This window comes from Chelonia mydas, chromosome 3, assembly GCF_015237465.2.
Source record: "Chelonia mydas isolate rCheMyd1 chromosome 3, rCheMyd1.pri.v2, whole genome shotgun sequence".
NCBI lineage: Eukaryota > Metazoa > Chordata > Testudines > Cheloniidae > Chelonia > Chelonia mydas.
In genome coordinates this window covers 183,627,449-183,647,880 of record NC_057851.1, presented here as the reverse complement: position 1 = coordinate 183,647,880, position 20,432 = coordinate 183,627,449, and the positions used below count along the sequence as shown (strand labels likewise).

Here is a 20,432-nt window from a genome sequence, read left to right as displayed (position 1 = left end):
ACACTTATGTTCAAGAAGATTGTGTGCCGGGTACTCTGGTCCACCTGGACTGTGTTTGATACAGAACTGTTTCCAGTAGATTGAGGGTCTGGCCACAACTTGGCATAAATTAGTGCAGCTTTAGGACTGCTGTAACTTATGCCTAAACCCCGTTGTTTTCCATTTAAACTGATTTTTACTGGAAAAAACACCCAGGTTTTATAAAAAGTATTATTCATTTTTTCCGATTTTCATCCTACTTTTGTATCATTCAAATATATAAAAATAACTTGTTTTATTAGGAAAATACTATACATTGCATGAGGTACATGTATTACAATAATACATTAATCTGTTTATACATGCAAAGTTGCCTGTTGAAGTAAGGCTCTGTATTAGTCTAGAAAAGGGGTTCTCAACCTTTTTTTTTCCTGAGTCACCCCCCGCCCCCAAATGCTATAAAAACTCTATGGCCCACCTGTGCCACAGCAATCGTTTTTCTGCATATCCAGTAGATTAAAAGCCCAGAGCCAGCAGGGCAATTGCCTGGGGCCCCAAACCTCAGGGAGCCCCACAGAGCGAGGTTGCGCAGGCTTTGGCTTCAACCCCACATAGTGGGGCTCAAGCTTCAGCTTTCTGCCCTGGGCCCCAGTGAGTCTAACTCCAGCCTTGCTTTCTGTTTTATTTTGGAGGACCTCCTGAAACCTGTTCACAGCCCCCCAGCGTTGAGAACCTCTGGTCTAAAAGTTACACACAATAAACAAACAGGCACGCATGCACGCAAGCTCTGAAGTGCATGCGCATCTCAACATATTGATAAATCTCATGCCCACCACGTACACATTTCAAGCTGTTAGCAGATAACAGTTTAAAGATCGGACACGCTCAAATGGGAAGAAAATGAAAATCTGTATCAGAATACATTTCAGAACACAAGGAAGTTTAAAAATAAAACAAAGAGAGGAGAAAAGGATGAAGTTGAGTGTATGCACTGCAAATGGTGTGGCCCAATTAATAAATGTAAATATTTATAGGCTAATAGTTCTAAGTCTACAACAGTTAACTGATTATTCAAATGAAAAGTTTTATTTGGGGATTAGAGATATATTGTTTTCTTAGACCCAGAGGGGGCATTGTGTTTTGAGTTCTGTTTTAGTTCTGCAGCAAACCACATTGAATGCCCTTCATCAAAGCATTTATCGATTGAATAGTTTCCCCTGTCCTTTCATCCACCAAAATAAACCCCAATATTTACCCATAAAAATTATTCATGGTTTTTTCCACTAATTTCCACCTGTTTTTGTTGTAGTAGTAGTAAACACTGATAAATCCCTGGGGAAAATTAAATAAAAAACAAAACAAAAGGCCCTACTTATGCTCAAGCTACTCACAGCTCCCAGGAGTTGTTCCAGCACCTGGCTATCAGTCAGATGCAGAGGCATCCTCGCCACAGTTCTTTTCACCTGGCTATCCCAGTTATGCTGGGGCAAACTAAGAGTAGTGTAGGAACTCCTATGACAACCATACATCTCTAGAAAAATCTCCCATGCCAGGGGGATTCTCAAGAGCCTGGTTCCTCCAAGTTTAAAGCTGTTTAGTTTCAGCAGACCAACGCAAACAGTAGCAGCAGGACCTAGGTCTGTGAACTTAAGCTGCTCCAGAACAATACTTGGACTCATTTTTCAAATGCTAACACTGTAATGGAGTGTAAGAGGTTACAGATACCACCTTTCATTAGATAAGAGGTTGCCTATCTCTGGTGGCTGTGGGCTTTTTTGAAAAGAGTAAAGGAAAAACTCAATGTCTTGGTTAGCGCTTCATCTCTCATGAAATGTTTCTCATAACTGAAGCTGTTGTGAGCTAATGCTGAAATGTGTTATGGGCTTGATCCTGCAAGGTGCCCAGGATTCTGGCCCTGATCCAGCAAAGTACTTAGGCATGTGCTTAACATTAGGAGTTAAGTGGGACTACTTCTATCAGTAAAGCAAACAGGATTTGGCCCCCATCTCATTTTCTTTACTAGTATTTATTGGTAATAGGTGTTAATTTTTTTTAGACATATATATATATATGTATGTATATTCCCACATAAATCTAGTAATGAAATAGGGTTGCTAATGTAGTTACATCAAGCAGAGCTGTGACAAAGCCTTTTACTAGCTCCTCAGATTATTAAATATAAATAATGGAATATAAAATAATTTTCAGCTCTTCCTTTTTTTACTGAATAGTGATCTTTAAGGGCAAGATTGAGTCTTTAGGTTCACCCTTTAGTGTGCTTAGCTGCCTTGCCTCAGGCTCTGAAAGTCATTTCTTGCTCTGCATCTCTCTTGTCCCGAAGGAGTAAACTACTTCACTCATGTGGTCTGTGTGAGGGAGGAAAACAGAGCTATGGCTCCCCCTGCTCCTTGTCCCTCCCCCATCTTACTTGTGAGGTATGGGGGGGGGGGGGGGGGGGGGGGGGGGGGGGGGGGGGGGGGGGGGGGGAGAGGCACCTGTAAGTGTATAACCCCTGCTCTTCTCCTTGCACCCAGAGCCACAATTGAGGCATCTCTAATGTAGCCAAGCATGTGTCCATACTTCTCCCTACATTCCTGAATAGCTGTGTTAGATCTAGAGACAATCTAGTCCAAAATTAGGAAGTAAAAAAATATATATTCAGTAAATTAGCTCTTTACTTATCAGCAGTTTCAACTTCTTTAAACTCGTCATACACTTCAATACAAGAACGTAGCATGTACATTATGGAGAACTAATGTGGACTTGTTTGTTTCTTAAAAATTAGCTAATTTTTTACCATCAAACACCTAATCTCACTTTTAAACTAAAATTAGATTCTAATTCTTAAAATGATACAAAATACTATTTCCACTTAATTAACTGAAAACTCTTGATATGCCTTTAGTTTTGGGATCATGTTGAGAATTAATTTTGGCAATTAAAATAGTGTTGTTTGGCAATTAAAATAGTGGTCTCCCTATTATAGTTGAGTTACAACTCTTGGTATTTGGAGTCATTGGATTTTAACATAAACATGGATTATGATTTCTCCTAAGAGTGCAGGAGGAGGATAAGCAATACTTGGGAAAGATTTTTTTTTAGGATGTAATTAATATCAAATCAGTTTAAATGTGAAAAATGCAGTGCCAGGATAGTGACTACACAATGCATAGTACTTAGTTCAATCTCCAAAATATGTATTACTTTTTTGTTAAGAGATTTATTTTAGTTTCATTAAACATTTTAATGGATTGTGATTGCATTTGTTCTTAAGACTAAATATATTAACTGGTTGTGTAGAAATTTAAGATTAAGTTGGAATTTGATCTTAAAATCTTTTTTCCTGTTTCTCTTTAGCCCACAATGCTTCAGTGGATTGAACTGTTAACAAAGCAGTTTAATAACAGTCAGGCAGCTTGTGAGGTGAGATAAATAATGAGGTGTTGAACAAGGTAAAAAAGTAAAAAAACAACTTTATATAAAAAATTTTGCATTTTTAGGGATTAGCATCACTAGGTATTTTGGAGTATTTGGACATATGTGTACTAAGAGGTGAAATTCCTCCCCTGTGCAAAGCCTAAACTTTGTATGAAGAATGCTGCAGGGACTAAGGGGATGACATTGCTTCCCCTTCTGGTGAGCCTGTAGGCAGGCCGTAAGGCAAAACGCTTTCATGACTGTAATAGTAGACGTAGTTGTCTACACCCTCTTGGGCTGACTGTTTAATATTGATAGGTTTTGCGGAGGGGTTTAAGTGGCGTGAGGTTGGTCACTTGGCACAGTAGACATCGGAAGGGAGTTTCATGCGTAAGGCATAGCGTGGAAGAAGGCATGAAAACAAGGGAAAGGAAACAAAAGGAGCAGTGACATGGGAGGCTGGGGTGGAGTGAAGAGAGTAAGAAAGGGAGTAAGAAGGGGTAAGAGTAGAGAGATAGGCAAGAGCAAACTCATACAGAGCCTTCCTGGTGAAGATGAGGGACTTGAACTTGATGTGGAGGGCAAAGGAAAGTCTGTGAAAGGATGAGAAGAATGGAGTGACATGGTAGGAGTTTTGTGGGAGGAGGATGATTTTAGCATTAATGTTTTTGTATGGACAAATGGGAGCATGGAGGGAAGCCAGGAGAAAGAGGTTGCAGCCTGAAGATGAAGGCATGTCCAAAGAATGTTGCCATATGGATGGAAAGAACAGAATTTTGAGATAAAGGAGAGGAAAAATTGACAGAATTTGGTCTTAATCTGAATATGCAAGGAGAAGGGTGTCCAATATGACATTGAGATTGCAAGTCTTAGTGACGGAAATCTTCTGTTACTGCATAATGTTATAATTTCAGCCATAATTAATATCCTGCAATAGATGTTATCTAATATATATGCATTAATTATAGTGTTCGTTTTCAAATCCAATCTTCAGATTGTTAAATTGATATTTAACATTCAATAATCTGGTGACACAAATTTATCACTGTGGTTTGAGAATAAGACACCAAAAACAAGTTAAGTGAAGGACCTAGAAATAGAAGAACATGCTAAAATACTATTAAACCAAGAAAAAAAAAGAAGAACCTGGATTGTTCATTCTAAAGTGGCAACATTGTCTAGTGAATAGAGCATAGTTCTATGAGTCAGGAGGCCTCGGTTCTACTCCCAGCTGCCTTTCACCATCTGACTTTGGCAGAACATTTAATCTCACAGAGACTAATCTTCTCTAAATGTAAAATAGAGATAATAATGCTTGCTCACCTTTGAAAAGCATTTAAGGCCCTGATTCAGGAATCACCTAAGCATCCCTCTTCTGCAAAGCACTTTAGTATGTACTTAATCTTAAATACATACTTAAATGTCACTGACTTTGATGGGATTTAATTGCATATTTAAGGTTAACCACATCCTTAAGCACCCTTCTGAAACAGGGATAGCTTCTCTGAATCCAGGCCTTAGAGATCCTGGGATGAAGAGTATTAAAGATATTACATGCTAACTCGTATGTATAGTTACTATTTTCCCTCTTTCTTCCTTCCCCAGGGACAAAGGATTTTCAGATTTCTCTTGGACTTACATTTTCTGTTTTAATAATAATACTTTCTAATAATCCTCTGAATTTTAATAGCATATTAAAGGATGACTATAAGAAAAAATAATATGACTTAATTTGAAATGTACAATAAAGAGCATATAATATGTATTTTATGCAGTGGTTTTTGGATCGGATGGCTGATGATGATTGGTGGCCAATGCAGATTCTAATCAAGTGTCCCAATCAAATTGTGAGGCAGGTAAGAAAAATATGATTTTATACAAAAAAAATACCATTTGATCCATAAGCAGAAATGGTTGTTTATTACTAATTGTACAATATTATTCGCAATTCACATTACTGCACATAACTCTCATTTCCTGCTCCATGTGTATATATGATTTGTGAAATTTATGTGGCTATGCGAACATCATATTATTCATAGCAAAATCCTATTCAGAGTCTTGGAATATAAGGCCAGAAGGAACTACAAGATCATCTAGTCTGATCTCCTGTATGTCACAGGCCACCAACACCACCCAGCACCCGCACTATAACTCCCCAGCTGAAATTAGACCGAAGTATAACAGCCCAAAGGAGACTAGACTGTTATGTGCCACAGATGGATAGTAGGAGGGACCAAGGTGCACCTGTGCTTGAGGCCCTGCAGTAGTAGGAAAATGATTATGTGATATATACTCAGATAATCCTGGCATATGACCCGCACCCACTCACTGCAGAGGAAGGTGAAAATCTGCCAATCCAACCTGGGGAAAAATTCTTTCCCAACCCCACATGTGGCAATCAGTTACACCCTGAGTGTGTGAGCAAGAACCATCCAGTCATAAATGCAGTGTTATGGTTCGCAGTCAAAATCACTAAGTCAGATAGGGCATAATTTAAGATTCTTGCAACATCAACATCAACTCAGTCAAACTGCATATTTGTTTATATTAACTTATATTTTGTAACATAAAAAATGACATAGTGATCTACACACTTAACCAGAGAAACAGGAATAAAAAATAATACATACTGTAAGTACAACGCTCCCAAGTCAATACTGGTGTTCAAACCTTAACTTTTGCATTTTCTGTTTTTTTGTGTGCTATTTTTAACTGTGAAACATTTTCATTAACATAATTTTTGAATTTTATTTCCTTTTCTGTAAAAGTCATGAAAGTGAAAAAGCTATCTGTACTTAGTGTTAGTATTTGAATATTCACAGTTACTCTAAGTTCATAACTTACTAAGGTGGGAATGAGATAGAACCAAGCTGTTTGACTTTGGCTGCTTAGCTGAAGGCATTTTTTTATTAGCTTATATTACGACTATATCTTGCATCAGAAAAAGATACAAGTAGTCCCACTGACAACTTGCTTAGCTAGAATCTGCAAGATTCTGTACTTGAATTTTATAATTTGCAAAATATAGCAGAATGTATCAATAAAACGCTAAAATCGTAAGTGATTTTTTTCTCACTCCCACAGTTTTACTTTTTTCTGGTATTAAGATGTTTTTGGGAGGATTTTGCTATGTATGCCTCCTTTGGTCAGGTCAAGTGGGGAGAATGCTATGGTAATAGTTGCAGTGTAAAAGCATAACTCATTAAATATGCAGCAGTGTCACAATGGCAGTTGTGCTTCATAAGGTGCGCTTAAATATTAGACAAATGTGCTAGTTCTTAATGAGTACAATGTATATTTCAAATTTCAGCCATTTTTTGCTATAGACATTCTTAAAAAAAGTTTAATTAGAATTATTGTACAATGAAATAAATTTACGCACACCCAGAGACACAGTATGCAAAATGTCAGGCAAAAAGTAAATAATGAATATGTATGAACAGAAAATAATGGAAACTATTGTGTAACCTTTATGACAAGCACTGTCAGGTGCCCATTTCATTATAATACAAAATACGCTAATAGTAAGACCGTATCTAGGTTCCAGCCATGAAGTGTGTTCATTAAAATCAGGTTTGACTGTCACATTAGAGTTTGATACTGCAACATGACAGCAAATAGAATATGGTCGTCTTAATCTTGACTATAATTTTGAAACATTTAGTACTGGGAAACACAGTTTTTGGAACCTGAATATGCTTTACTATAAAAACACACACCCACGCATACTTAAAAAAGTAAGCAAAAGAAGTCTATTTTATAACTTATCCTTTTGCAGATGTTCCAGCGCTTGTGTATTCATGTGATACAGAGACTGAGGCCAGTGCATGCACATCTGTATCTGCAACCAGGAATGGAAGACTGGTAAAATATTTACACCTGAAACCTTTTTTTATTTTTAATTAAATGTGCTACAACTGTGTCAAAGATTTGCTTATTAAATTATCCTAAACTATCCTGTAAGCATGAAACAAACAACAGAGATGTAGGAGCAGGAGCAATTACAGACAGAGTGAAAGCCACTTGGCAACAAACACACCCCCAGAGCCTATGTGGCCCTGGATGCTAGTATGGTTGATTGATGATGTTGGATACCCCACTGGGCTTGTGGGATGTCTCTCCCTTCATGGGGTTTGGATGCATCATGGGGCTCCCCTCTGACCTTTCAGCTCCACAGAAAATATGTCAGTCCTCTCCCGAATGGCTGCCACCTGTGGCACCAAAAAGAGACACTAACAGAGCAGTTAGAGCAGATCTGTCATCCTCCTTCTCCTTTCTTACATGTTTGGATAGCAGTGAAATAGTTAATGATATCAACATTTTAAATTGCCATCTTTGGGGATCTGAGTTAACACTCTCAATTCGGATTAATGGAACAGTTCATACCTCTGTGGGCTGTTGTTTTAGGCTCTTTGCAGATTCAGGCAGTAATCGCTGTATCTGTTCCTACTCATTTCATGTTTTCTGGATTTTCTCAGCAGGGCTACAGACATTCCTATAAATGAAATCTGAGATTTTAAAGAAAAAGGTGGCAGCCTCAAGAAATAATGTCAGTTCGCTGACCCAGCATGACTTAGCCCAGTGTGAATTCTGGTCTTTTTCCCTCAGTGGGGTCGGAGAAATTCCTTCACTATGGGGGCAAACGCCATCATAATGTTCCTTTTGTGGTGTGTGAAAGTTCTTGAGCTATCCTCTTGCTGGTGGAGTGGGAATGTGAAGATCAGACCAGATCATGCAGTACTGGGGAAGATTCTGCTATAATCTCTCTCTCTTCTGCAAGGTTCTGAATTTTTACCACCACATTTTGCCTTACAGAGGGTGGTGGTGCTTAACATTTCAGCATTAGAGTTGGAAGATAGCAGCATCCATACTCTACTGCTTCTAAAAAGACCTCATTAAGACAAGGCTGCTGCAAAAAGGATAAGGAGACCTGGTGTCTCAAACAGTGTCATATAGGTGCGGAAAGCCACTTCGTCTTTCCCAAAATGTGACACAGGTTGGGGCTCATTTCCTGATCTCTTCTTAGCACCCAGAAATAACTTCAGGAGACATGCCCCTCTGTGGAACTTCATTTTCCAAGGGAAGAGTAGAGGGAAGCAAAATTGACTCAGGTACTGTGGTAGGGATATTAACAGTTTCTCTTGGTAGTAGTGTTGGCACAGGTACTGAAGCTAAAAACATGTCTGAGGGAAATGCACAGGCAGTATATATATTTGCCTGTCCCCTTGGGTGGGATGTGAGAAGAAGGAGAAGGTGCCATAAGCAGACAACTGAGTTAGTAAATCAGGTTGCTTGTGGCTAGACAGTATTCAGGAAGAACACAGCTGCTGAGGATGGAAGGGAGAGGATTCGGTTCATTTTAAGTTTCTAAGACAAAACATTTTTGAGATTAGAATGTATTTAAAAAGCATTAGAAGAAATTTTCTAAACATGATGAACGCCTACTTTTTTCTGATCCTGGTATCTCTGTCGCTTGTCTAAAACACAGGTCTCATTTGCAAACAACACCGTAACATTCCTGTGCAATAATCATTGTCTGACTATATAACTGAGAAAATTTGCCATGGATGTCAGAGAGAGACTAATTATGAAATCCCATTATGCTTTTTTATAAAATTCCTCTTCCGACTAAAACCATGCTTTAATAAATTTATTTTCACTCTCATAACACTGACAAGCATTTCAGTGGTAGGTGCCATTTATAATTTGGGTGATTATATTGTGATGTATAATTGTCTTCCGTGGTATACTTACCATAGCTGATATAGTGTTGGAGCCTTGAGTCTTTACAGTAAGAATGGAATATATAAACATAGATTCGTTGAACTTCCATTTGGACTGGTTCAAGATTATTTTGTCTAATGCAAGTTTAACATACTAAATAGAACTATGTTTTCAGTTCGGATGACATGGATGGTCCTGTGGAAGATATTGGTAGCCGCTCATGTGTAACTCGCTTCGTGAAGACACTCTTGTCAATTATGGAGCATGGTGTTAAACCTCACAGTAAACATCTCACGGAGTACTTTGCATTTCTTTATGAATTTGCCAAAATGGGAGAAGAAGAGGTGAATATAGCTTTTGTAGTTTTAGAAATTGTGTTTGTATATATAAATGTATGTGTATTACTCAGATAACTCAATATTTACATTTTCAGAGTCAGTTCTTGCTTTCATTGCAAGCCATATCAACAATGGTCCATTTCTACATGGGAACTAAAGGACCTGAAAATGTAAGTTTAAAATATTTTTTTTGTAGAAAAATAGATTTTCATATTTCAGACTAAGTAATCCTTGTTGCTTTCTTTTTTAATTTACCAGCTGATAAATAATATCAAAACTGTTCAGTAAATTTTGCACTTTAAAAGAAAAATAAATTAATATGGTCATCTCAAGTGAATGTAGCGTTTCTGAAAAATGCTGGATTGATTATGCTGTATACTGACGTTTTTTGTTTAGTACAGAATTAGCAGCGGACATTCAGGTTCTTCATACTGTCCTATCAGTGTGCCTCAATTCTGGTTTAGAGTGACTTCTTCTAGACCTGAGAGGATAGGTCAGTTTCCATATCCATTTAATCCTTGGCTTTTCTGCTGAGACTGGCAGTAATATTGCCCTTTGTGACAACAGTTTGTATTATGTAGACTGCTGTCAGCTAAGATGTGAGCTGAGACTACCAGTTCACTTCATGTACACTTTAAACTTGCTTGCAATTTCTTAGCAATTAATTAAATTATCATAAAGAAATAAATAGGATGGTCTCAACCTAGCTTTTGAATTTATGTTGTGTAGTTTTCACATACAAATATTTGAACATGCAAAGCAGATAATTAGATGTCTGTTTGATTTGATTTGTGCAAGCAAATTAGGGTGTTTGGAATGCTCAAAACTGAGAAAAAAATTTAAAACATTTAGAAGTCTCTTTGAAACTCTGGTATATAATGTCATTATTGAGTTTATGGATCTCCTCCCACCCCCCCTTGTTTATCCAGCCACAAGTTGAAGTGCTATCTGAAGAGGAAGGAGAGGAGGAGGAGGAGGAGGAAGACATTCTTTCATTAGCAGAAGAAAAATACAGGCCTGCTGCACTTGAAAAGATGATTGCCCTGATTGCTCTTCTGGTTGAACAGTCTCGCTCAGAAAGGCAAGAACTTCCAAGGGACAGATTCTGACTTTGGTTGTACTGTGTAAATCTGGAGTTACTCTGGTTTTACACTAGTGTAACTGAGATCGTACTCTGGCACAGTGTCTTTAGGCATTTTAAAGTATAATATTGAGTGCTTTGCTGACCAAACGACTGAAGTTCCTAGTAAGACCATTGAACAATCATTTTATAGCCTAATTTTTAATTATTTAGCATGCTCAAATTATAGTAGCAGTTTTAATTTAATTCATCTATTTTCTCTTAGGTGTAACATTAAAATTTATAGTAGAGAGCGCCTTGGGCTGACATACTCAGTTGCCTGGTTGCTAGTACATAAATCCAGTTTAATGGTTTCTATGCTAAAGTGATAAATATTTTGTTGTGTTTTAGGCACTTGACTTTGTCACAAAACGACATGGCAGCATTAACAGGAGGGAAGGTAATATTTCTAAATATGAAAATATAATCAACTACCTTGGGGAAAAAAAATCATTAAAAGTTGTCAGATATTAATAATACCTTGGTCCTTTTACAGGGTTTTCCTTTCTTGTTTCAACATATTCGTGATGGCATCAATATCAGGCAAACCTGCAATCTCATTTTCAGCCTGTGTCGGTACAATAATCGACTTGCTGAACACGTAAGTACCAGCCGCTGCTGCTTATTTGTTGAGAGGGTTTAACTGAACAGTGTACTGGGGTGATTTAGTGTTACAACTGAACAAACATAAATCTAAAAGTGAGTTTTGTTTGTGTTTTGTTTTTAAGATTGTGTCCATGCTTTTCACATCTATAGCAAAGTTGACTCCTGAGGTATGTAAAGAAACTGCCTATCTAGTAAATGATTTGTCTTAATTTTTTTCTGTTTTAAATGACTAAATTAATCTTTTGATAGCCAAATGATCCATTAAAACTTACATGAGAGGAAATAAAATCTTACTGCATTTTATACCAGCTTTTCTAAATAGATTACCCAATTTCAGATAATCACTTTGCTCAAAACCAAATAGCACTTTTCTAGATTCTTCACGTAGAGAGTAAGAGAAATGATCTGATAAATAGAAATGTCTGTGGACTAAGATAAGTGGAGAGAACAGATTATCCTGTGATTGTGCAAGTCTTTCGGCAAAGTTCTGCAGTTAGATGCACACGAATGTTAGGTGGAATAAATCTCTGCTCTAAAAAACAAGCATATTTGAGAGCTCTGTGTGCATTCCACATGATAAAGATATGCAAAATGGGAAACGTATGCCCAGATAAGGCCATCTTCATTTGCTACTGTCAGAAACAAGTAAAGGGAAAAATAGGGGCATGGCAAAGGGAGGCGACCTGATCATGCTTGCAAAAGAAGCACATGCTTAAAACAATCTCATGACAACTTTGCTTTGTGTGTTAGAAGAGGAAATATCAGATGGTGACAAATCCATTTCCCTACATATGGTCTGACATTTACTAAATTTTAATGTTTTTTTCCCTTCACCCTGGTAGTATTTTGTCCTTGCTGAAGAGTAAAGTGTATAAAAAATCCAACAATGTTTTAGTTTAGTTTTAGCAAACTTTAAAAACATATTTAAAATTAGAGCCAATGTGATAGGTTACAAATGGCTGGGTAGTTTCAAAGGTAACCCTAAGCTAGTAATCAGTTTGAACCCTGAATGACCAAGTGATTGGTTGGTTTTGGGTAAAAGTTCAAGGTTTCAGGTTCCTGAGACAGACACATTTGAAAATGTTACCCTTCATGCAAATAAATTAAGATGATAATTTTACAGTGAGAGTGATACCATCTATATAATAATGTGCTATAGTTGTCTGTCCTCCAACACTGTGCAAGTGTATCACAGCCCTCTATTAAGAGAAATGTCCAAGCAGTCAAGTGTGTGTGATCACGTTATCCACTCCTGGCGAATACTGCTCCAGTACTGAGATCCCTAGTGCAGGGGTAGTCAGTTATTTTTTGTCAAAGTCCAAATTTCTTGGCTAAGGTGTATAGTCAAGGTCCAGACTCCAGAGAAAATAATTAAAAAATAATAACAATAATGATAATAAATAAATGAACAGACCCCAAAATCTTTTTAAAAGCATTTGGTGGTCTGGATTTGGCCTGCAGTCTACCTATTGATTATCCTAGTATGATCATTACTTGTTGTATTTCATTTCTGCAGCATACAAATGATATAAGCCTTAGTCCTACTATATGCATGAATGTTTCAGAGGTTACAGCTAGACATAGGTCAAAGATTATTAAAAGTGTTCTGATATCTGGTCTGTTTTCAGAGATTTTTTATGCAAGTATTTGGTTTAACATAAGAACTATTTAGAGAAGTGTATCACGTGACTAAAAGTGATCAAAATGTATATATGTATCTTTTTGCATTGCAGGCAGCCAATCCTTTTTTCAAATTGCTGACCATGCTAATGGAGTTTGCTGGAGGTCCTCCAGGAATGCCACCCTTTGCTTCTTACATCCTGCAGAGGATATGGGAGGTACAGTATGTAGAACAAATCATATTGGATTCTTTTTGCCCTTGATCACTTTTTTTTGCTAAAATACTGAGTTTGTTTTAAAGGGAGTGTTCATTGTTATCCTTCCTATTCCACTGTGTCAGTTTGAAGTTATAATTTAGTCATCGCTTCTCATTCAAAGAAACAGTGATAAGCTGATAGCCCATAACATTGAAATAATTCCTCTGTTTTTATAATGCCCAAAATGTTGCTGGGCAGTTTATAAACAAACAAGGAGACTCTCTGTCACCCTGTCACTTCAAGATAATAGGCCTTGTGGGAGAAGTGTATTTGAAGGAGTTGAAGGGGCGGGGAAGAGGGTACAGGGATTGAAAGCCTTTCTCTTCAACATAAACTGTAGACTCGTGCCTTCAGCTCTAGAGGTAATCAGTTCAATTCCTGGTATTGGCCATCATGGCAGCCGTCACACTGGGAGGTGTCCCACTTTAAAAGATGAGAGGTATGCGTCATCTTGCAAAAAGTACAAAAAGAAAATATTTTTATAAATGGGATTACTCTCAAGGTTGGTTAAGTATCAGCCTTGAAAGTATCCCCCTAAATTTGTAAACATTTTTAAACAATACTGTAAAATGTAAATAGAGTTTATTTGCTGGATCTAATAATAGTGGAAGGAATTTTCAAAAGTGCGTAAGTGACTTAAGAACGCAAAACCCATTGACTGTGATTTAATTGACCCCTTATCTTACTAATTCTTAGTTGTTTTTGATATAATGAATACTATAAAATATACTGTATTTTATTTGCTGCTGTTTTCCTCTTTTCTTCTAGGTGATTGAATACAATCCATCTCAGTGCCTGGATTGGCTGGCAGTGCAGACACCTCGAAATAAACTAGCCCACAGTTGGGTGCTGCAAAATATGGAGAACTGGGTTGAACGTTTTCTTTTGGCACACAATTATCCTAGAGTCAGAACTTGTAAGTTTTATATAAGTTAAAGAAATTGGCTCTTCGGATTATAAATTATTATTAGGGCCCTACCAAATTCATGGCCATGAAAAATGTGTCATCTCATCTGAAATCTCATCTTTTGTGTGCTTTTACCCTATACTACACAGATTTCATGGGGGAGACCACCATTTCTCAAATTGGGATTCCTGCCTCAAAAGGGAGTTGCAGGGGGGGGCTCACAAGGTTATTTTAGGGGGGTCATGGTATTGCCACCCTTACTTCTGCACTGACTTCAGAGCTGGACAGCCGAAGAGCAGTGGCTGTTGGCCAAACCATACCACCCTTATTTCTGCACTGCTACCTTCAGAGCTGGGTGGCTGGACAGAGGTAGCTGCTGACTGAGGGCCCAGCTCTGCAGGCAGCAGCACAGAAGTAAGGGTGGCAATACCATACCAGGCCATTTTTACTTCTGCGCTGCTGCTGGTGGCGGCTCTGCCTTCAGAGCTGGGCTCCTCTCCAAGAGCCACCACTCTTCAGCAGCTCAGCTTTGAAGGCAGTGCCGCTGCCATCCACAGTGCAGAAGGAAGGGTAGCAGTACCGCAACTCCCCTACAATAACCTTGCAACCCCCTCACAACTCCTTTTTTTGGGTCAGGAGCCCTACAATTACAACACTGTGGAATTTCAGATTTAAATAGCTGAAATCATGAAATTTATGATTTTTTAAAATCTTGTGATCATGAAATTGACCAAAATGGACCATGAATTTGGTAGGGCCCTAGTTATTATATATAATGTTTTCTTACTACAAGTGAAAATGGAATTTTCTTGCTATTGTGCCTATTTGTTATCCACAGATTACTCACCTTGAAATAATTACCTTCAGTAAAGCTAGCTTTAATTTGGTTGATACCTACTGTATCTCATCAGTAAATAGAAGGTTTCAGAGTAGCAGCCGTGTTAGTCTGTATCCGCAAAAAGAAAAGGAGTACATGTGGCACCTTAGAGACTAACAAATTTATTAGCGCATAAGCTTTTGTGGGCTACAGCCCACTTCATTGGACGCATAGAGTGGAACATATAGTAAGAAGATATATATATATGTGTGTGTGTGTGTGTGTGTATATATATGTGTATATATATATACACACACACACACACACACACATACAGAAAAGTTGGAAGCTGCCATACAAACTATTAGAGGCTTATTAGATAGATAGATAGATACATACATACATACAATTAGCCTCTCACAGTTTGTATGGCAGCTTCCAAATTATCTGTATGTATATATGTATCTTCTTACTATACGTTCCATTCTATGCATCCGATGAAGTGGGCTGTAGCCCATGAAAGCTTATGCTCTAATAAATTTGTTAATCTCTAAGGTGCCACAAGTACTCTTGTTCTTTCATCAATAAATGTTATCTTTATTCGATGAAAAACATAATTTGATTTATTAACCTGAATGATGATACGTTTACATTTTCTGTGTCTGACATAGTTAAATTAATATGATCCAAATATCACATGGCTTCAGGAGAAGGGGTAGTCCAGGAGGTTATCCTTAGAATTTTAACCAAATAGTTGCATTTTAGGTAGGAGTGGTATTTGCTATGCCTTTTACATTCTCCCCCCCACTCCCCCGACCCTCCAAAATTAGTAATTGGTTGAGCCCTTCAACTTGCAGATCCCAGAGAAGCCTGCACCGCTGCACTAGCTCCAGATTCTTCTGGGTCCCTGGTGTTGTGGTAGGAGCCATGCTGCCATGGTTGCCTCTGTCCTTGCTATTCCTAGAAACCTCACGTCCACAGGAATGGTGGTAATAATAGTAGTAGACTTCATTCTGTTTTAACAGATTTCCTGTGGCTTTGGGTTGGGAGACAATGTGTATAAACTGGAGGCACAGCGTTGCAGCTCCCATTTATAGGGAACACTGAAGATCTAGTGAGATCTGATTAACTGATAAATATTTTAGTAATAAAAGAATAAAATAATCATTTTCATCTCAGCAACAGGCTGCAATTGGATGCATTGTGTTCTAGAAGTTAGGGCAGGGCAATGAACAGGAAATTAGAATAAAAAGTTCTAAGGTCTGTTCTCGACTGTGCTCTTGACTCACTGTATGGCCTTGGACACATCTCAGGTTTACTGTATCTCAGTTTTTCCATCTCCAGTTTGATGGTAATAGTACTTACCCAACTTTGTAAAGTGCTTTTAGATCCACTAGTGAAAAGTGCTATAAATGGAAAGTACTCATATAAATATTAATCTGCATGTCCTATTCAAAGATTTGACAGATTTGTTTTTTGTTTTATTTTGAAGCTGCAGCCTACCTTTTGGTGTCACTTATTCCAAGCAATTCATTCCGTCAGATGTTCCGATCAACTCGATCCTTGCATATCCCTACACGTGACCTTCCTCTCAGTCCAGATACTACAGTAGTTCTTCATCAAGTCTACAATGTGCTTCTTGGCCTGCTTTCAAGAGCAAAGCTGTATGTTGATGCTGCTGTTCATGGCACTACTAAACTGGTGCCCTACTTCAGTTTCATGACTTACTGTTTAATCTCAAAAACTGAGAAACTTATGTTTTCCACTTATTTCATGGACTTGTGGAACCTTTTCCAGCCTAAACTTTCTGAGCCAGCTATAGCCACCAACCACAATAAACAGGCTTTGCTCTCTTTTTGGTATAACGTATGTGTTGACTGCCCAGAAAATGTACGCCTTATTGTACAGAATCCTGTGGTGACAAAGAACATTGCCTTCAATTACATCCTAGCAGACCATGATGATCAGGATGTGGTGCTCTTTAACCGTGGGATGCTGCCTGCCTATTATGGCATTCTGCGGTTATGCTGCGAACAGTCACCTGCATTCACAAGACAGCTGGCTTCTCACCAGAATATCCAGTGGGCCTTTAAGAATCTCACACCACATGCCAGTCAATACCCAGGAGTAAGTACATGTATTCTGAATAGATATTCTGACACTTGTTCTAAATGCCTCCTCATTTGTATTGCTTGACTATATTTTTTTATAAAAAATACTTTGAACTAGACAAAAGCTCAACTTTACATACCTAAAAGCAAAAATATTATTGAGTCTTGCGTTCCTGATATGAATAACCATAAAGCTTATAGGGCCAGCCCCTGAGCACCAGTTCTTCTGCAGCAAAGCAGCTTGGGAATGAAAAGGTGTCTCTAAGCAACCTTTATGGTTTCCACTGATCCTGGAACTTCTGTACACTAGTCTGATCATGAGAAACAGTTAAGAGCAACTTTTTTGGTGAGGCCAGGAAGTGGTATGGTGTAAAGTTAGCTATACTAAGGAAATCTCTTAAACTAGGTTTCTTACTGGTTTGAGCTGCTGGAACAGAGCCTGCATTTGGCCCATTGTGTCCTGTGCAAACAGTGGGTAGTTATTTGTTCTGTTATTGTAAGGTCTATGTACCTCTTAGAAATTGTTGGTACATTGACCATTATAATATCTCTCCTTAAGAAAGAATGTTGTCCGCAACTATTTTCCCTTGTAAAATAATTAGCATGTCTTCTTTCAGGTTAATGTATATAATGATTTAAAAATGATTTTTCTGAGCAACTTAGTTTGTTTGGCACTGGTTTATCTGGCACACAGTCACTTTTCAGAGTAGAACTGTACTGTAAATGGGGATGAAACTGTGTGACCATCTGGGAGTGATATCAGTCATATGGAAGGTGTCTGGTTGAAATGAATAGTTTATCCTGGTCCATCTTATTCAGGAGTTCTAACGCTCTGGCTAGCTGAGGGCTGTGTTAACAAGCAGGTGCCCAAAGACCACATTTTATTTCCTAAGATGGAATAAAATTCAGCTGCCCTTATCTCTGTTACAGTGATGCTATCTAAGAAATTTTCATTCCCACCATGAGATGGAGCACTGTGGGATCAGTAGATGTCCTAAAAGCATGCTAAAGATGAGAGTAACCACAGGTGGTTCTTCAATAGTGTCCCTGACCATGCTCCATTTAAGTACACATGCACCCCATGCATCTTTGGAGGTTTTTGATAGCAGTGCCCATTTGGCCTGGATATGCACTCTTGGCATCCTCATACCCCATACTGAAGATATAGAGCACCGTGCAGGAGAACTTCCCTTAGTTCCTTCTCAATAGCCCTACAATCTGAGATGGAGCATCTAGCATGCCTGCTTCAAGTTTAGCTTATTAGCTTAACCTTACATTTTTAGTGTTAGTTTGACATTAGTTTAGTTCACTTAGTTTTATACCTCTTTGGATTTAAGGGGTCCCTTTTTTGTTAATACCCCTTCCCCTCCCACCTGATGGGCAGTCTTGGGGGTTGTTGTCAGCAAGGTATGCCAAGATCCCTGGGATTCAAATGCTGCCTTTCCTGCCAGAAACTCACCCTAGTTAATGACTGAGACACCACATACCTTGCACTTGCAAGATCTGCATTTCTTTTAAAAGTAGATCACGAAAAGTAGGAATATTGTGGTGGAGCAAGCCCTGCAACCGGCTTCAGATCCAGGCTCAGAACCCCCGCCTGTACGTTAGCCTCTGAGTACACTTAGTGCTCCGTCAACCTCCAGATCCCAGTCACCAGGATCTTCGCAGGAGAAGAATATGGAGAGTACTGCCGAGGCTCTGAAGTAGAGGAGCTAGATCTCCTAACAGAGACCCTTCATCGAAGGGAAGCTGTTCCTCTCAGAGACTGACTACTTGGGAGACCTCAGATCCCTGGGGGAATACTGTTGAGGCTCCAGGCTGCTCCAGTACTGGGAGCTCTTTGAAGACTTTCAGTGCTTTGAAAAAACACAGTGCCAGACATACATTGTTACCAAAACCAACTCAGGTACTGTCTAAGCATGGTAGCTTTATCAGAAACTCCAATCACTCTGCCTCTTGGAGATAAGCACTACCTACAAACTTCTGCGGTACTGGTTCTGTTACTGACACCAAAGAATCACCAACATCCTCAGTACCGTCGTCATCTATTTAACATGTACTGCCGAAACAATCGGCATCGACACCGTTCTCTAAAATGGGACCGCTGAAGCAGTCTGCTCTTGGTACCAACACTGGCCATGATGGAGCCTCATAATACCTCTTCTCCCATACATCCAGTGCTACAGGAATTTAGATACTCCAGGGAGTTGTTTGTTTTCAGACAAAGTCTCCACTGTTAATGGGTACTGACAACTATCAGTACCAAGATATCTGGGTCACCTGGTCCCTTATCTTTACCCAGTACCTTCTAGTTCTCTAGTATCTACCGCACAGGACAGACAGCCATCTTCACCTTCACTGTCTGCCCTGCCCTTGGACTATGTTGAGGGTGATTCCTCTGACTCCCAGATTTCAGTACAAGGATCTCCTGTCCATCGTCAAAGGGACTTTTTCCCGACCACTTTCACTGAGAGGAAAATTCCAAGCAAAAAACAGTTTTCTGTCCCTTCTCACTGGCATGGCCAACATCAGGTGCCCCCTCTTTTGCCTTATGGTCCACCTCATTGGCCATACTGGGATTCATGAGCTGCCTATCACCAGCAGTTCTCAAGATCTAAATCCTCTCCAGGAGATCATTGAAAGAGATATTGTCTTGCTCCATCAGTCCTTCCTCAACAGCCCCAACCTCAGAAGTCTTTCAAGGAGCAAGAGGCTAGAGTGGACAAGGAAGTGATACTGAAGACTTAATATTTCATCATCGTCACAAGGTGAGGAGATAATGCCCCTTCCTTCTCTTGCTGACCATTTTAAACAGTTTCAGAAACCTGTTAAATGCATTGCTGACTCATTACAAATTCTGTTAGATGAGAGCCAGGAGACACAACAAACTGTTGGACATTTTGCATACAACAGCCATTAGTCGCCTGGTTCTACCAGTGAATGAAGTCTTACTGGATCCTGCAAAGACCATCTGGCAAACTCATGCCACCACACCACACATGTACAAACAGGGTCTTAAATGAATTACATCCCAATGGAAAAATCAGAATTTTTGTTTTCCCACCTTGCACCAAATTCTTTAGTTGTGGAGGCTGTCAGCAAGCGTGGCAGACAAATCACACAAAGTATATGCCCTGTGATAAAAACCAAAAGCACCTTGACCTATTTGGTCTTAAGAGCTATTCTTCAATGACCCTGCAATTTCAGATTGCAAATTACCAAACCCATATGGAAAAATATAACCACACCATTAAAAGTTCAATAATTTTGTTGAATATCTCCCTGCAGAACATCGTGGCCAGCTCAAGGCTATCATAGCCAAAGTCAGCTCCTAGCAAGAACCCCATTGCAGGACTCCATAGACACAGCTGATGCTGCGGCCCATTCCGTCTCCACTACAGTCATAATTTCTAGAGCATCTTGGCTACAGCTGTCTGGGTTTCCTAGGGAAGTCCAAAATACTGTTGAAGACCTTCCTTTTGCTGGATTTACACTCCTCTTAGAGACCACCAAAGAATCTCTCCATACCTTGA

General features: G+C 38.9%; 1 protein-coding gene across 7 annotated transcripts in view; it reads left to right on the top strand.

The window, feature by feature from the left end:
• USP34 (ubiquitin specific peptidase 34) overlaps positions 1-20,432 on the top strand; it is a 270,160-nt gene that overhangs the window by 220,527 nt on the left and 29,201 nt on the right. For all 7 annotated transcript variants that reach the window (XM_037895996.2, XM_037895995.2, XM_043543902.1 and 4 more), the window contains 12 exons: positions 3,337-3,402; positions 5,172-5,252; positions 7,178-7,263; positions 9,299-9,467; positions 9,557-9,631; positions 10,391-10,542; positions 10,933-10,981; positions 11,078-11,182; positions 11,310-11,354; positions 12,921-13,025; positions 13,833-13,980; positions 16,281-16,915. In XM_037895996.2, coding sequence (XP_037751924.1) covers positions 3,337-3,402; positions 5,172-5,252; positions 7,178-7,263; positions 9,299-9,467; positions 9,557-9,631; positions 10,391-10,542; positions 10,933-10,981; positions 11,078-11,182; positions 11,310-11,354; positions 12,921-13,025; positions 13,833-13,980; positions 16,281-16,915 — 1,716 coding nt within the window. The remainder of the gene's footprint in view (positions 1-3,336; positions 3,403-5,171; positions 5,253-7,177; positions 7,264-9,298; positions 9,468-9,556; positions 9,632-10,390; positions 10,543-10,932; positions 10,982-11,077; positions 11,183-11,309; positions 11,355-12,920; positions 13,026-13,832; positions 13,981-16,280; positions 16,916-20,432) is intronic.